Raw genomic sequence first — 14,952 nt, 5'->3', positions numbered from 1 at the left:
AACTTTCCCTCAAGTGAAATTTGTCTTTTTAGTAGCAGCCAAAGCCATATTATGTTGCAACACTGTTGTGTAATGCTGTGCTTTAAAAACGAGGGGGGGAATATTTGCTTTGACAAATAGCAACTTCAGTGATATATTGGCAGTTTCTCCAGATAGTTCTTGCTTCATCTGGCCTTTTCTTCACCTGAGAGCCATTGCTACATATTTTGTACATGGGGGAAGGGTCATGAGATGCAATTCCCACACGAAGGTAGAGAGTGGGTGGATCCAACAGGCCGTAAACCACTTTTAAGTGATATGGGGCTGGGAGGTACTATAATCAGATTTTGCTAGGTCATACTTGGAGTGGATCTGCAGAAGGTAAGCTAGTAATTTTTCCTTCACTGCTGTATAAATCATGACTTTTCACAAACTAACCTGCAATGTTAATACCCTGTTAATCTGCTGTGTTGCTGCTGTGCCAAAATCTTAATCACTTTTGGCAGAGTTAAAAGAGGGATCGCAGGGAAAGAAGAGTTTCGTATTTCAAGGTTGGCCGTATTCCCTGGTGAATGAATAGTGGGGCCTTCAGCCATGCCATAGACTTTGAGCCCAGGGCATGGCCTGAGGGAACATGATGCAGCTAAGCAAGTCTGAGTTTGATCAACACCAGTTTGGGAAACTACCTAGGAACCCCATGTACTACAACAACTTACCTTCCCTGGTGCAGAACAAGCCAATCTTTAAGGTCTTCCAAAGAGACCCTAGTGGTCATTTCATGACCAGCAGACATGATGAACTAGTGACATGGTGACAAAAGGGTCTTCTCAGTGGTAGTACCCACCACTGGGATGTCCTTCCTCAAGTCATTTGTGATTGCATGTCCAACCGCACTCAACCTTCCCTTGTCTCTGTATTCTAAAACTCAAGAGGACAATATAAACTTCCTCCCGTGGCTCCCAGTACTTCCGCTGTGTCAATCAGTTGGTGAGGACCAGGTCCAAGATAGATTGTATTATGGGGGGGGGCGCAGTATCTGCCAACTATTGGCTAATAGTTATTTATTTTGCTATCTGGTGGTGTGAGTGGTCACTTACTAATTTTCTTAAACAGTTAAATACATACGGGACACTTCTTTTCGTATAGATACGCTGCTATTTATACAGACTGATATATCATGTTATCTAAGTTTGAACTTGCCGAAACTACCAATACCCCCAAGGATTAAATCTGACATGTTTTCATTTTATTTCACTCCTATAAAATCCAGCTTGACCAAGCTTATTACCCCTACTCCTGAGTTATGCACCCAAACAGGCAACAAAATAAGCTACAGCAGGATTTTGAAACTTGACACTGGAAGTCTGCATCAATACCTGGCATGGGTATAAAGGAATAACAAGGAACAAAGCAATCATGTTTCGAGAAATAAATAACTCTGCTGGATGGATGAGAGTGAGGGTGGGAAAATGAAGTTGAGCATCTTGGCTTCAGCTCTGCAAATGCATTATACACATAGAGAGCAAACAAGTCAGGATTAACACTGACTGATTGGGGTCAATTGGCAATCGGTTCTTAGAAAAGCCGCTTCCTTACAACCCAGCACGGCCAAGAAGCCAAAATCAGTGTCAGGAGTGGCATTCAGCAGGGTGAAGGAAGCAGCCTTAATTTGGGGTGGGTTGGTGAGGGTGGGGGAAGCGCAGTGGGGAAATGGGACTGGTGTCTGAATGGTGCAACAAGATCTGTAACTGTGCTGGCCCTTGGGATGGGCTCCACTTTAGGCAAAGGTATGACTTGGGCCAGTGATCAGCACGGAGCCATTCATATGAAAGGGTGGCACTACACCAGGCATAGGCAAACTCGGCCCTCCAGATGTTTGGGGACTACAGTTCCCATCATCCCTGACCACTGGTCCTGTTAGCTAGGAATGATGGGAGTTGTAGTCCCAGAACATCTGGAGGGCAGAGTTTGCCTATGCCTGCACTACACTATGTAGATAGGAACAAACCTGGCACTGAACATCTGGGGTCAACAAGGGCAGTGAGCATGTTTAACCCCAACCCCAATGGAGTCTATGGATGCATTTGATGGGGAACCGGTGGCCATCCAAACGTTGTTGAGCTCCCAACTCTCATCATCCCTGAGTATTGGCCATGCTGACTGGGAGTTGAAGTCCAACAACATCTGGATGGCCTCAGGTCTCCCATCCCTGCCATAGCGAAGAATAAATTGTCACATGGGGAGGACACTGCTGTTATGAGAATAAGTCCTGAAGAGACCAACTTGGCTGAGAGTCCTGGAAGATCTATTCCCTGCCTTGTAGGCATTTTCCACCTGGCCTGGGAAGGTGCAGTTCGGACTGACTCCAGCTGCAGAAGCTTGGGCTGGGTACTGTTTTTGTTGGGGTGTGGGTTGTTGCTGCTAATTTGTTTGTATCTTTATTTTAGATCTTGTGATTTATGTGGAAATGGTTTAGTTTGGCTGTGTGCTTTTTAACTTTATTTATTGTCTAGGACTACTGTTATGTTGCAGATTTATGATTTTTTTTAAATGTGGTAAGCCGCATTGAGCATGGTTTGAACTGTGGAACTGTGGCATACAATATGGAAGGTGGATGCCTGACACACTTGAGTCTGAATGATTCAGCCCTGACAGACCCCACAGCAGAGTGCATTGTGACTTTGTACAGGGACAGACAAGGTCCCTGGGGATGCCACAGTGTGTAAACCCTCCCTTCACCCCCACCTCAACTAGCATGACGGGAGCCATTTTGCTACTAATAGTATAAACCAGTGTTTCCCAAACTTGGGTCTCCAGCTGTTTTTTAGACTACAACTCCCATCATCCCTAGCTAGCAAGAATAGTGGTCAGGGATGATGGGATTTGTAGCCCAGAAACAGCTGGAGATCCAAATTTGCGGGGGGGGGGGAATGCTGATAGAAACTGGGACGTAGCGGGGGGGCTGTGTGCCTGTTCTCCCCTACACAGTTTGAGACTTCACCTGTTCAAATGACTCAGCCCTACAGATGTTTTGAGATTGCAGTTCCAATCATCCCTGACCACTGGTCTTCCTAGTTAGGGATCATAGGAATTGTAGGCCAAAAACATCTGAAGGGCCAAGTTTGAGAAAGCCTGAGGTAGCTAAATTCACACATAAATAGGCCCAGCAGTTGGTATTAGCTGTGTCATGCCATAATTGAAGCCATATGACCTCTGGTTGCTATATCCTGAGGACTAACAACAGGGCATTGCTATTATACAAGCCCCCGTTGGTAAACACTTGGCAAAATGTGGCTTGCTACCCTAGATGTATTTCCCATAAGGGTCACACACCTTCTGTTCTCGTGTACATAAATACTTTATCTGAATCAACTAAGCTGCTGGCGTTGGCAGATGTCAGAACTCTTGATTTCCCAGCACATACTCCAGCCCACTTCACAGTGGCCTTTAAAAAAACCCATTTCCTTATTTACAGGAACAGGGTGAGCAGTTTAACACACATGTATCATCAGATTAGCCGACCTTTCCCACATGGATAAATGTCACGTCAAACATTGGGCAATAAAGAGACTAGAGTGACCTGCCTAATAATCCCATCAGTTAAGGTCTCAAATTCAAACCTATGAAGATTTCTGCTTGACTCTGTCACCATGATTGTAACATAGCTAGAGTTGTCCTCATAGGTATCCATTTCTTTTATTCTTGTGCAGGGATAAAATAATAAAAAACGGTGCTTCTCAAATCCCGCCCCCCATATACTAAAGGGGCAGACAGTCACCTGTAGGGTGTCCTGAACCCCTGGCCTACCTGGCGGCAAGTCGCTGTGCCATGACCAAAGCTCAAAGTCCAAGGGTTAATCCAAACAAGTGAAGTCCAAAGTCTGAAGGTCAGGAAATGAGGTTCAGGGTCCATCCAAGTAGCCAAGTCTAAAGTCCAGCAATCATGGTACAGTCCAGAGTCAAACCCAAATCACAGTCCTGTAGAAATCCAGGAGCATCCAAGTCAAGGTCCCTCAACATGGGCAGTTGAGCAGACACAGCACCTCAGGTCTGCTTACCTTTGGTGCCTTGCATACTGATTGCAGCACCTGGGCTTGATGAGCAATATGACCCTCACCTGTTCTAAGCCTACTCCAGCAGAGGAATCACACACATTCTCTCAGAGCTAGCGAGCCCCACCTGGCCAGCTTGGGAACTGGGCTGTGGGCCCTTGCCTGCCTCGGCCTCCTAGAGCACATCTCCCACTGTTCCCAATGTCTCAGAGCTCGCTGAGTTCATGGAGACAGGGGCCCCTCTGGCTCTGGTGATGGGTCCTGCTGCTTTGGTTCCTGTGCACTGACCCTCACCCCCTTGTCATCCTCCATCACCCTGTAAGTACTTCTTACACCAACCTCTCCATCCCCATCCCCTGCTTTCCCCAATGTGTCCCAGTCCAGCTACACCCCTCAGCAGGAGCCCCTTCCTCCTCCCTGTTGTCCTGCCAGGTCATGGCATCTGTCCACAGGTAGTTGGACTCCAGCTCTCATCATCCCCAAACAGCATAGCCGATGATCAGGGAGCATGGGAACTGCAGTCCAGCAACTCCTGGAGGGTCACAGGTCAATTGCCCTCGCCTATGGTGAACATCTAGCAAACTTTCGATTTTGTGGGGGAAACCACTCCAAACCGGTTCCAGGAATGAAACTGATGATTAACTGGTTTTGCAACTGCTGACCTAGTTTGTTATACACGTACATCTCTACCTCTGTAATGAATCTGTTGCAATGGAAAGAGCAAGCAGGGATCAGAGAGTGCTTCCTGCTAACAGGCACTGGCTGCATACACACTGGACTTTTCAAGCACATGATTTCACCCAAAGAATCCTGGAAACTTTAGTTAACCTTAAAAGAGCTACAGTTCCCAGCACCCTTAATAAACTACAGTTCCCATGAGTCTTTGGGGCAAGTTCTGTGCTTTGGATACATGGTGTGTACCCGGCCATTGAATGGCTTGCTAGTATGTCAATACTATGTGGGAGCCTACACAGAGAGAGCAGGCTCGACCACTGCAGTCTTCCAGCAATGGAGGAAGACCAGTGGCCCACTTTCTCCTGCACACATTTGACACTAATTGCCTGAAGAGGACTAATTTCTCTTGAGCATTGTAGGTCATGCTAGGACCTGCTGCCACATTTCTGCTACTCCCCCCCCCCAAAAAAAAATCGTGCTCACTCTGATTTGGGGTGCAATGTGCTCTTTGCACGAATTGAAACCTATACCACAGGTGAAGTCAGGTTTGCCATTCTCTTGCTATTTATTATCTTTAAAAACCATTCACACAAGCAATAAAGCACTGGATAACATGCCATCTAGTTAGACCCTAACTGTGGCAAAGAAGCCTGAGAAATCTGAAGGTCCTAATCTATGTTTTAAGTATTTGCCTTGCAGAACTTGAAACCTGTGACCACTGCTGTAAGATCTTGTTTCCACTTTAGCTTAGGATAACAATGGCCCAGTTATGAGGTGGCAAAATCTGAGTCAGACCAAACCAAACTAGACGGCAAGTGTGTGATAGAATTTGCCCCTGAGAAAAAAAGATTCCTATACACAAATTCCTGGTGTGTGAGAGAAGACTACTGAGGACCTTTTTTGGCTGTGTGTGTGGAACTCACTGTAGGGAAGAGGATTCAGTCATATAAAGGTAAAGGGACCCCTGACCATTAGGTCCAGTCGTGAACGACTCTGGGGTTGAGGCGCTCATCTCGCTTTATGTAAGTTCAGATGCACTATCTGGCATGGCCCCAGGCAGAAATGTCGCCTTCAACTAACTATACAAAAGCTGTTGTGCTTTGCTGTAGATCTCATCATCGAGAAATGCAACGCCATGTCCTCTGCATTCTTGTGCTGGGAGCGTCATCGGTGAGAATGCCAGATCCGCAGCAATGCAACTGTGAAGAGAAAGTGCCAGCCTGCACGGTTATTCATGGAAGCAATGGATTGCCAGGCATCCCTGGGAGCAATGGACTGCCAGGAAGAGATGGGAAGGAAGGTCCTCAAGGTGAAAAAGGAGAGCAAGGTACGGCACAAGGAATTTCCAAGAGCTATCCAATGGCAGTCATACAATCATAGAACTGTAAAGTTGGAAAGGACCTTGAGGGCTATATATTAAACTCCCTGCAATGCAAAGATGTCAACTAAAGTATCTATGACAGATTACCATCCAATGAAGGAGAATCCACAACCTCCCTCGGGAGTCCATTCTACTGTTGAACAACTCTTACTGTCAGAAAGTTCTTACTGATGTTTAGCCGGAATCTCCTTTCTTGTAACTTGAAGCCATTGGTTTAAGTCCTACCCTCCAGAGCAGGAGAAAACAAGCTTGCTCCATCTTCCATGTGACAGCCCTTTAGATATTTGATCTCCTCTCATTCCTCTTTTCCAAGCTAAACATACCCATCCCCCTCAATTGTTCCTTATAAGGCTTGGTTTCAAGACCCTTGAGGGACACGGGTGGCGCTGTGGGTTAAACCACAGAGCCTAGGACTTGCTGATCAGAAGGTCGGCGGTTCGAATCCCCGCAACGGGGTGAGCTCCCGTTGCTCGGTCCCTGCTCCTGCCAACCTAGCAGTGAGAAAGCACGTCAAGTGCAAGTAGATAAATAGGTACAGCTGCGGCGGGAAGGTAAACGGCATTTCCATGCGCTGCTGTGGTTCGCCAGAAGCGGCTTAGTCATGCTGGCCACATGACCCAGAAACTGCATGCCAGCTCCCTCGACCAATAAAGCGAGATGAGCCCCGCAACCCAAGAGTTGGTCACGACTGGACCTAATGGTCAGGGGTCCCTTTACCTTTTACCAGACCCTTGAACATCTTGGTTGCTCTCTCAGTATTAGGAGGAAATCATAGCTCAGTGACAAAGCACATACTTGGCATGGAGGAGGCCCCACGTTCCAGCTGTGGCTTCTCCATGCAAAAGGGATCTCCAATAACACGACTAGAAAAGACTGCTGGTCACTCTCCTCCAAAGAGGTGTAACATAGAGCACACTTGAGCAACAATGAAGACCCCCAGTTTCCCACAGAATATCCTTTCAAATAACTATTTGTTGGTGTAGTCATATGTTTAACTATAACCCAAGAATGCCCATGCATTATGTTGCTCACTTGTTCATCTTTCTCTGTTTATCCATTGGATTAAATGGCAGGTTTACGAGGAATGCAGGGACCCCCAGGAAAAGCCGGGCCTCCTGGCCTTAAAGGGGAAAGTGGTCAGAAAGGTGACTGTGGAGGGAAAGGTAAGGGATGTGAACAACTGCAGACACACACAAGCCAAGAGATTTTTCTGAAATTTGTCTGGGTTCTATACACAAGGCTAATAAGAATCTAAGCTTTGTGGTTCCATATGAAAAGTAAAACATTCCAAACAATGGGAGAGGATATGTCTTTATTGAAATATAAGTGTATTAAAGTCTAGAGTTGCTTTAGATATCTGTCTTAATTAAAATGGCCAATTGATTACAGCTGCAAAATCAGTCTGGTTAAACTGAGGTTGTGTACTCCCATGATTTCTTTAAAATTGCTACTTCAATCAACAACAAAAATGTTTCATTTATTGATTCAAGCAGATTCTAGTTGATGGAAGCAAACAGTCTCATATAAAGTCCCATGTGACACTACCAATTCATACACATACACATGAGCTGGGATACGTCAGCCTGTAGAACATGAGACTCTTAAATCTGAGGGTTGTGGGGCTGAGTCCCACCTTGGACAAAAGATTCCTGCATTTCAGGGGGTTGGACTAGATGACTCTTGTGGTCTCTTCCAACATTATGGTTCTATGATTCTATGAGCAAGGAAGTATGGTGCCATTTTTTCAGCCTGCTATGATTGTATACACCATAATGACCACATACGTGGCCTTCCAGGGAGGCCAATACTTTACACAAGTTATGCTTCCATATGAGTCTGGTTGTGACTCCCTGCACTCCTGAGTCATTTATCTGGGTCTATTGGAAAGTGTGAACCAGTCCACCAATCATACGCAAAAGGAGATCCCAACAAGTGTCTGATATGGAACCTCTATTCTGGCCTCAACATCACTATGGTTAGCTAAGGGAGGTGGGTGGAGTCTCTGAACCAGACCTGACCTGATTTGTTTTAGTTTGAAAATAGTTTTCTTGTTCCTTGATGGATGGTTCATTGTGTACAATATCATCTTTATGCATCTGATGAGGTGAGCTCTTCTGAACCACAAAAATGTATGCGACATTATATTTGCTAGTCTTTAAGTTCTGCCAAGACACTGCTGATTTTGCTGCAAAGACTAACACTCTCCTGGAATTAAGACAATGAGAAACTGAATGGGGCAGGGAGAAGGTCAATGGTGGATTTGTCACTTCTGAAGAAGATTCTTCCTTTGTTGTTCTTTTGTAATCTTTTATACTTTAACACAAACAGAACAAGAATAATACTGTCCTTTTGCCTTTTAGAACTTGAACTGCTCAAAACTCAAATTAGTGATTTACAAGGAGAGCTGAAGGCTTTGCAGCTGAGTGCAAGCAAAACCCAGAAAGGTAAGCTAGTTGTTTGTGTCCCTTGATGAAAGATGTATGGATTGCCATTAATATCATCCTCTGACATTACACAGTCCTTAACGCAACCAAACCACTCATTTGAGCAACTAAATGTACAGCAATTGCTGTAAGGATCAGGCCCAGGTCCTAAATTTGGGCTATTAATGACGAAAGCACATTTGAAAAAATTAATTTTGATTGTATTGTCTGTTAGCCATTCTAGGTTACATTTTCTCAAACAGCACAAGAGTAGGAGGAAAACTATTTGTGACTAATGGCGATGACGGTGATTATGAGACTTCAAAAGCGACGTGTAACCATTTTGGTGGCCAGGTTGCTTCTCCAAGGAATGAAAATGAAAACAACGCTGCACTGAAACTCTCTGCAAAAATGGGAAGAAAAGTATTTTTTGGAATGAATGACCAGGAGACAGAAGGCATCTTCAAGCATCTTAATGGTGAAACAATGGAATATTCAAACTGGGCACCAAAAGAACCCAATGGGGTGGAAGAGGACTGCATAGAATTGTATCCAGATGGCAAATGGAATGACATCTCATGCAATGTGGCTCGGTTAATAATGTGCGAATTTTGATCTGACTGTCTTTATGGGTGTTTATAGATATATTAAAGCAGAATTCAAAAATCTGTTTATTTTTTATTTTTGCTTTTATTTTTTTATTGAATTTACTTGATAACATAACACTATTATATATGGTCTTATGAAAAAACAAAGATTACAAAACAATGTCAGTTCAAAATACAATACCATACACTCCTACATTTATACACCTAAGATTTCCCACCCCACCCCCAATGCTTTTACCTTTTCTATTTTCCTGTTGTACAAAACTTGACATTAAACTAATTATACTATCTTAAAATTCCTTACTACTTTTTAGAACCTTTTCATTCATATATACAGAAATCATTCAAAAATCTGTTTAATTGACTGAATCACCTAGAGAACTTCAGGCACATTGTGTACCAAATTCCAAACAGTAATAGGATTGCTGATAGTATAGAGGCCAAGAAGCTAATAATACAGTCGTACCTTGGATCCCAAACGCCTTGTGACTCAAACATTTTCGCTCCCGAACGCTGCAAACCCAGAAGTGAGTGTTCCAGTTTGTGAACCTTCTTTGGAACCCAAACATCTGACGCAGCTTCCGATTGGCTGCAGGAGCTTCCTGCAGCCAATCGGAAGCCGCTCCTTGGTTGTCAAACATTTTCGGAAGTCGAACAGACTTCCAGAATGGATTCTGTTTGACAACCAAGGTACGACCGTAGGTTCACTACATTTGGAATAATTTGCTGTTCCATTACTGTTTCTATACTTTCCATACTATATTTTATCTTGAAGTTACTGTTTTAGAGTGATAATGATACAACATTTACCTATGTGTTTAGCTAATGGCATATTTGACCATTACTGAAACAGTTTTTACTGCCCCAGTTCATTATCATTACATGCCTCTCCACCACCTGACACACATCTTCCTCCTTATCTATTCATAGAATTGCAGAATGGAAGGGGCCACAAGGGTCATCCAGTCCAGCCCCTTGCAATGCAGCCCCCAAGGGGGCTCAAACTCAAGACCCTGAGAATAAGAGTCTTGTGTCCTACTGACTGAGCTATCCCAGCTCCGTTGCTTTTAAAACAATCTTGAGCAGCCACTCTCTTGATATGATTTGGGGACCATCCTTTTTCACTCAGAAGAAGCAAATTGTTCCGTTTTGAGCAATTTTGTTGGGTGGTTCTTGCTACAGGTAGAGGTCTAGGTTTCGGCAAACAGAGCAAGACTTGGGGAGCTGGGGCAAGGTCTAGGCTGAGACAAGGCAAGAGTTGCAAGATTATATGGCACTGCTTCACCCAGGGATCAGGTTGAAGGGTGCACAAAGACAGAGTTTCAAATGTTGTTTCAGCAGCAATAATATTCTAACTGAGGTTTAAGCAGGACCTACCTTCTGTGAGAGACGCGGGTGGTGCTGTGGGTTAAACCACAGAGCCTAGGACATGCCGATCAGAAGGTCGGCTGTTCGAATCCCCGCGACAGGGTGAGCTCCCGTTTCTCGGTCCCTGCTCCTGCCAACCTAGCAGTTTGAAAGCACATCAAAGTGCAAGTGGATAAATAGGTACCACTCCAGCGGGAAGGTAAAGGCGTTTCCATGAACTGCTCTGGTTCACCAGAAGCGGCTTAGTCATGCTGGCCACATGACCCGGAAGCTATACGCCGGCTCCCTCGGCCAATAAAGCGAGATGAGTGCCACAACCCCAGAGTCGGCCACAACTGGACCTAATGGTCAGGGGTCCCTTTACCTTTACATTACCTTCTGTGAGAGGATCCGAAAGAAAGCCACCCATTGAAACCTGCACTTTCGCAATGCCATTCTCTGGCCATGTAATGTGTGCAAAAATGGATATAAGAGGCCATAGAAATGCTTGTCAGTGGAAAATAACATACAAATGTGCATTATATTAGGCACCAGCCCAGCCCTTGCTACTGACACTGTCTGCTAGGACATGAGGGTTCACAGGGCTGCACTGTGCCGCTTGCCTGCCCACAAGGGGGGAGCCCGGCCGGCCAAGACAGCCCTTGGTGGATGCATCACCCTAACACTGGCCAGGCAGCCATTCAGTGAGGAGGCCACAGTTGTGGTGGCAAGGCCAGGCTGGGCTCCAGGGCCCAGAGACCCCTGGTGGCAGGCAAGGCGGAATCGGGATCTCTGCATTGGGCACCTGTTTCACATGCCTCAGAATCATGTGCCCAGGGCTACGCTCCCCCCATGTCCCCCAGGCTACAGCCCTGACTGGGATTCTGGTGTTTGTAGGGAACACATTTAAACCCACAAGGAAATTAATCTGCAACTATCAACCAAACCATCAGATCATCTACATACACTTAATCTGAGGGGTTGTTACTTTATGACAAACACAATGATCCAACTTAAGCATAATGCATAGCAATATCAGTATTTTCCCTTTTCCTGGCCTATGAGACACCTGAGCATAATTATGAACCAATGATAGGAATATCATTTACGTTGACATAAACTTCGCTAGGAATAAGCAACAAGCAGCTTTTTCTTTCTTGTTTCCCTTTGGAGCAGAAAGTTGCAACCACTGAAGAACACCGGTCTTTTCAGTTAGCAGGTGTAAAAGAAAATTCATGTAACTACCAGGTACCATAGCTGTCAACTTTTCCCTCTTCTTGCGAGGAATCCTATTCAAAATAAGGGGATTTCCCTTCAAAAAAGGAAAAAAAGTTGACAGCTATGCCAGGAACAGAGCCAGAGAACCATGAGTAGGACATGCTCGGCTCCTCTATTTCCTAAAAGCAAAATGGTAGAATCAATTTTCATTTTAAGATATGGGAAAGGGGCATTAATGAGGAACCAATTAGCATAGAAGAATCCGCAGAAATAAAAAAATTACCCCCCCCCCATGGTTTGGCACACAGAACGATACAATATCACAGGGTATAAATAATGATAAACAATTCTCCAGCCAGAATGTAGCCATGGATAAGATTATCAATTTACAAAATCAAATAATGGTTAAAGAAAGGAATACTGCATTAAGATCAGGATAAGGCATGGCAGTTGGTTCTGGAAGGAAACACACCTGTACAAAGGCACCTTGTTTGTTACTTTTACAAGAGCTATTGATATACAAATCAGGGTGAAGAGGGAAAATAAGGAAAAGAATATGCACTCAAGTCCCATGGAGTTCACTTTTTTGGGGGGGGAGTGTTCAATAATAAACTAATACAGTGGTACCTCGGGTTACAGATGCTTCAGGTCACAGACTCCGCTAACCCAGAAATAGTACCTTGGGTTAAGAACTTTGCTTCAGGATGAGAACAGAAATCGTGCGGTGGTAGCGCAGCGGCAGCGGGAAGCCCCATTAGCTAAAGTGGTACCTCAGGTGAAGAACAATTTCAGGTTGAGAACGGATCTCCAGAACCAATTAAGTTCTTAACCCGAGGTACCTCTGTACAGCAAACAATGGTTGCGTGTTGAGTCCCACAAAGCCACCCCCCAAAAAATTCACACTTCACGCTTATTTTTGTTTAAGGTTTTTGGCATAATTTTGGCCACAACTTTATTCAATACAAAATATGTGAGTGGTTGCTTAGGCATTGGTTATGACTATCTGTCCATGCCCAGGGACAGAGCTGGACTTCCGGATTCCAGCGGAAGCCAGCGTGGGAAACAAGTATTGGGTGAGAAAATATGAAGCTGGGTAACAGTCCCTCACTTCTCACCCTCATGTTCCTGTGGGGCTTACCCGGCCCAAGTCCGACTCCGGGGACAAGGACGAAAGGATGGTAAGCCCCTGGATTCCTTTAACGGAATTCCCTTTCAGCACACCATTGGAGGGGTAGGCACTTACCCCTCCTTCCACCAATTTTAACCAATGCCTAACCGCCAACCTTACAAGTTGTGACTATTTGCTACGCAGTAGGCGAAACCCAAATGGCACCAGCCAATCCGCCAAATGGTAAATTCCTACCAGGCCCCCGCACCAAGGCGGACGACCCCTAGACAGGCATAGCAAGGTCAAGCGTACCAGCAGAAACCCCCCCTTCATTAAAGGGAGGGTGGGCGGGTGATCCGTTGCAGAAGCCGAGAGGACGCTCTAGTGTTAGGCGTCCTACATTTATAACCTCTACCCCCTCCTCTCAAAATTTGCAACATCCAAAATTCCCCAGCAACTGAGTTAACCCCTTACCAGCTCAGTTGCCCAAATCTGCCCAGGTACAACCGGGTGGCTTATGTTTCCCCAACCGCAACACGTGCTCTCATTTTTTAAAGGAGAACACGATTTACAGCAGGGAAACCTCCTAATACAGATACCAGGAGAACAGCATTTCTCATTGATCGCAAAATAATAATAATATTCTGGGCACTCAACCCTCTTTCTGCTCTTTCTGCTTTTCAGCTTAACAGCTTATAAATGATTTTTAAGAGAACATATATGCCCTTAGCCAGCATTAGGAAAAGAGATCACAATGAATTTAAACCTTTTGTAAATTTTCAGAATTGCTACACGCAGAATACTTTCCCATGAATTTTTGGAATTCTGACTCTCAGAAGGCATTTTGCGGTATTTTCAGAATTCCAGCCCTCAGATCATTTTTATTTATTTATTTAGCATTTTCAGTTTAATTGAAACATGTTTTCAGCATTTTTCAGAATTCCAGCTGTCATACCTTTTTTGGAATTTTTATCCCTGGAACAAGTGTTCAGGAATTTTTGGAACTCTGAACCTTGGAACAAATCCCCCACACACACACACACGTTTTGGAATTCCAACCCTCAGAAAGCATTTTGAAGGATTTTCAGATTTCAAGTCTTGAACATCCTGGCATCGTCCCTCATTTGGAGTTCTGAGTTCCATTGTAGGTATTGAGAAATATTAGAGAGAGCTAGAAGCATGAGGTGTATGAAAAGGAGCCAAAGACTTGAGTAAGTTTAAACAAGAGAAAAGATTAACAGTGTACATATTGTGCATATTCAAATATTTTAGATGATATTAGAAAGGGGAGGGAGAACAATTGTTCACTTTATACAGTAAAGCTCTTATAGATCTTGAATTTTTTGTTTCAAAAAGTGCAAAATATTAGGAAACAGTAAGCATGCCATAAAATAATCAAAACATTCCAAAGATCACATTGGGAGAGACGAAATACATGTGAACTGTGCATCCTCATTACAAACTTTTGAAAGAATGTTATCTACAAAAGCCAAGCATATACTACTGATTATGACAACATACTTACAAAATTAGCATAACCTTCTTTAAACTTTAGAGAGAGTCAGTTACATGATATCTAAACAAAGAAAATCTGGAATATCAAGATGTTCGGTCTAACATACCTGTTCAAAAAGTACAGTAAACAGAAAGTGGTCTAGGTTCTTTGGACGAGGAATTAATGAAAGAAATGGAGACCAGTTATCATAAAAACCATATTTGGTAATGTCACCTCTGACTACTATTTCACTGTTGTGTTAGTTTGTCTACAAGCGCAAATGCTATCCGAATGCTATCATACCAGTTTTACTTCTCCATAAGAATGTGATCAGTATCTGGGCTGCTCCCAGGAAATGGATTTTAATTAATCACTTAAGTAAGATATATTTATTTGCTCCTCAAAATAATAACAAGGACAAGCCTGGGTCTTTAACCACTATAAATTCAGAATTTTAGAAATCACACGGAATACATCATCTCAATACTTGCTTACTGCCTGACACTCCCACCATAAGTGACTATAAGTGCCTTTAGTGGAGCACCCCCAAGACAGAAAACCAAGCCAGAAATATTATGAGCTTGCTACCACCAGTGGATTGATTTAAGCAATTGCTCCTTAACAGGTACTGTAAATTGTTCAGTAATGAGTTAACAATTTGTTTTGA

At 44.1% G+C, this 14,952-nt stretch overlaps 1 protein-coding gene and 1 long non-coding RNA gene across 3 annotated transcripts in view; one reads left to right on the top strand and one right to left on the bottom strand.

Annotated features, from left to right (window-relative positions):
• Positions 1-4,753, bottom strand: part of LOC309371323 — a 93,546-nt gene extending 88,793 nt beyond the window's left edge. Inside the window, exon 1 of the long non-coding RNA XR_014169049.1 lies at positions 3,787-4,753. This is a non-coding gene — a long non-coding RNA (uncharacterized lncRNA). The remainder of the gene's footprint in view (positions 1-3,786) is intronic.
• On the top strand, positions 205-9,175 carry LOC309371152 (pulmonary surfactant-associated protein D-like). Of its 2 annotated transcripts, XM_081913822.1 has the most exons (5): positions 205-360; positions 5,815-6,032; positions 7,160-7,249; positions 8,447-8,530; positions 8,745-9,175. In XM_081913822.1, exons 2-5 carry the CDS (start codon positions 5,831-5,833, stop codon positions 9,122-9,124), a joined length of 756 nt encoding a protein of 251 aa, XP_081769948.1. In that variant the 5' UTR covers positions 205-360; positions 5,815-5,830; the 3' UTR covers positions 9,125-9,175. The 2 variants fall into 2 exon arrangements, with proteins under 2 accessions (XP_081769948.1, XP_081769949.1); XM_081913823.1 differs by lacking the exon at positions 7,160-7,249.
• The last annotated feature ends 5,777 nt before the right edge of the window (positions 9,176-14,952 follow it).

The sequence above is a fragment of the Podarcis melisellensis genome (genome assembly GCF_964234715.1).
Source record: "Podarcis melisellensis genome assembly, chromosome: 5".
In the NCBI taxonomy this organism is placed as follows: domain Eukaryota; kingdom Metazoa; phylum Chordata; class Lepidosauria; order Squamata; family Lacertidae; genus Podarcis; species Podarcis melisellensis.
Note: the sequence above shows the minus strand (reverse complement) of the source record. Positions and strands in the feature narration are given on the sequence as shown.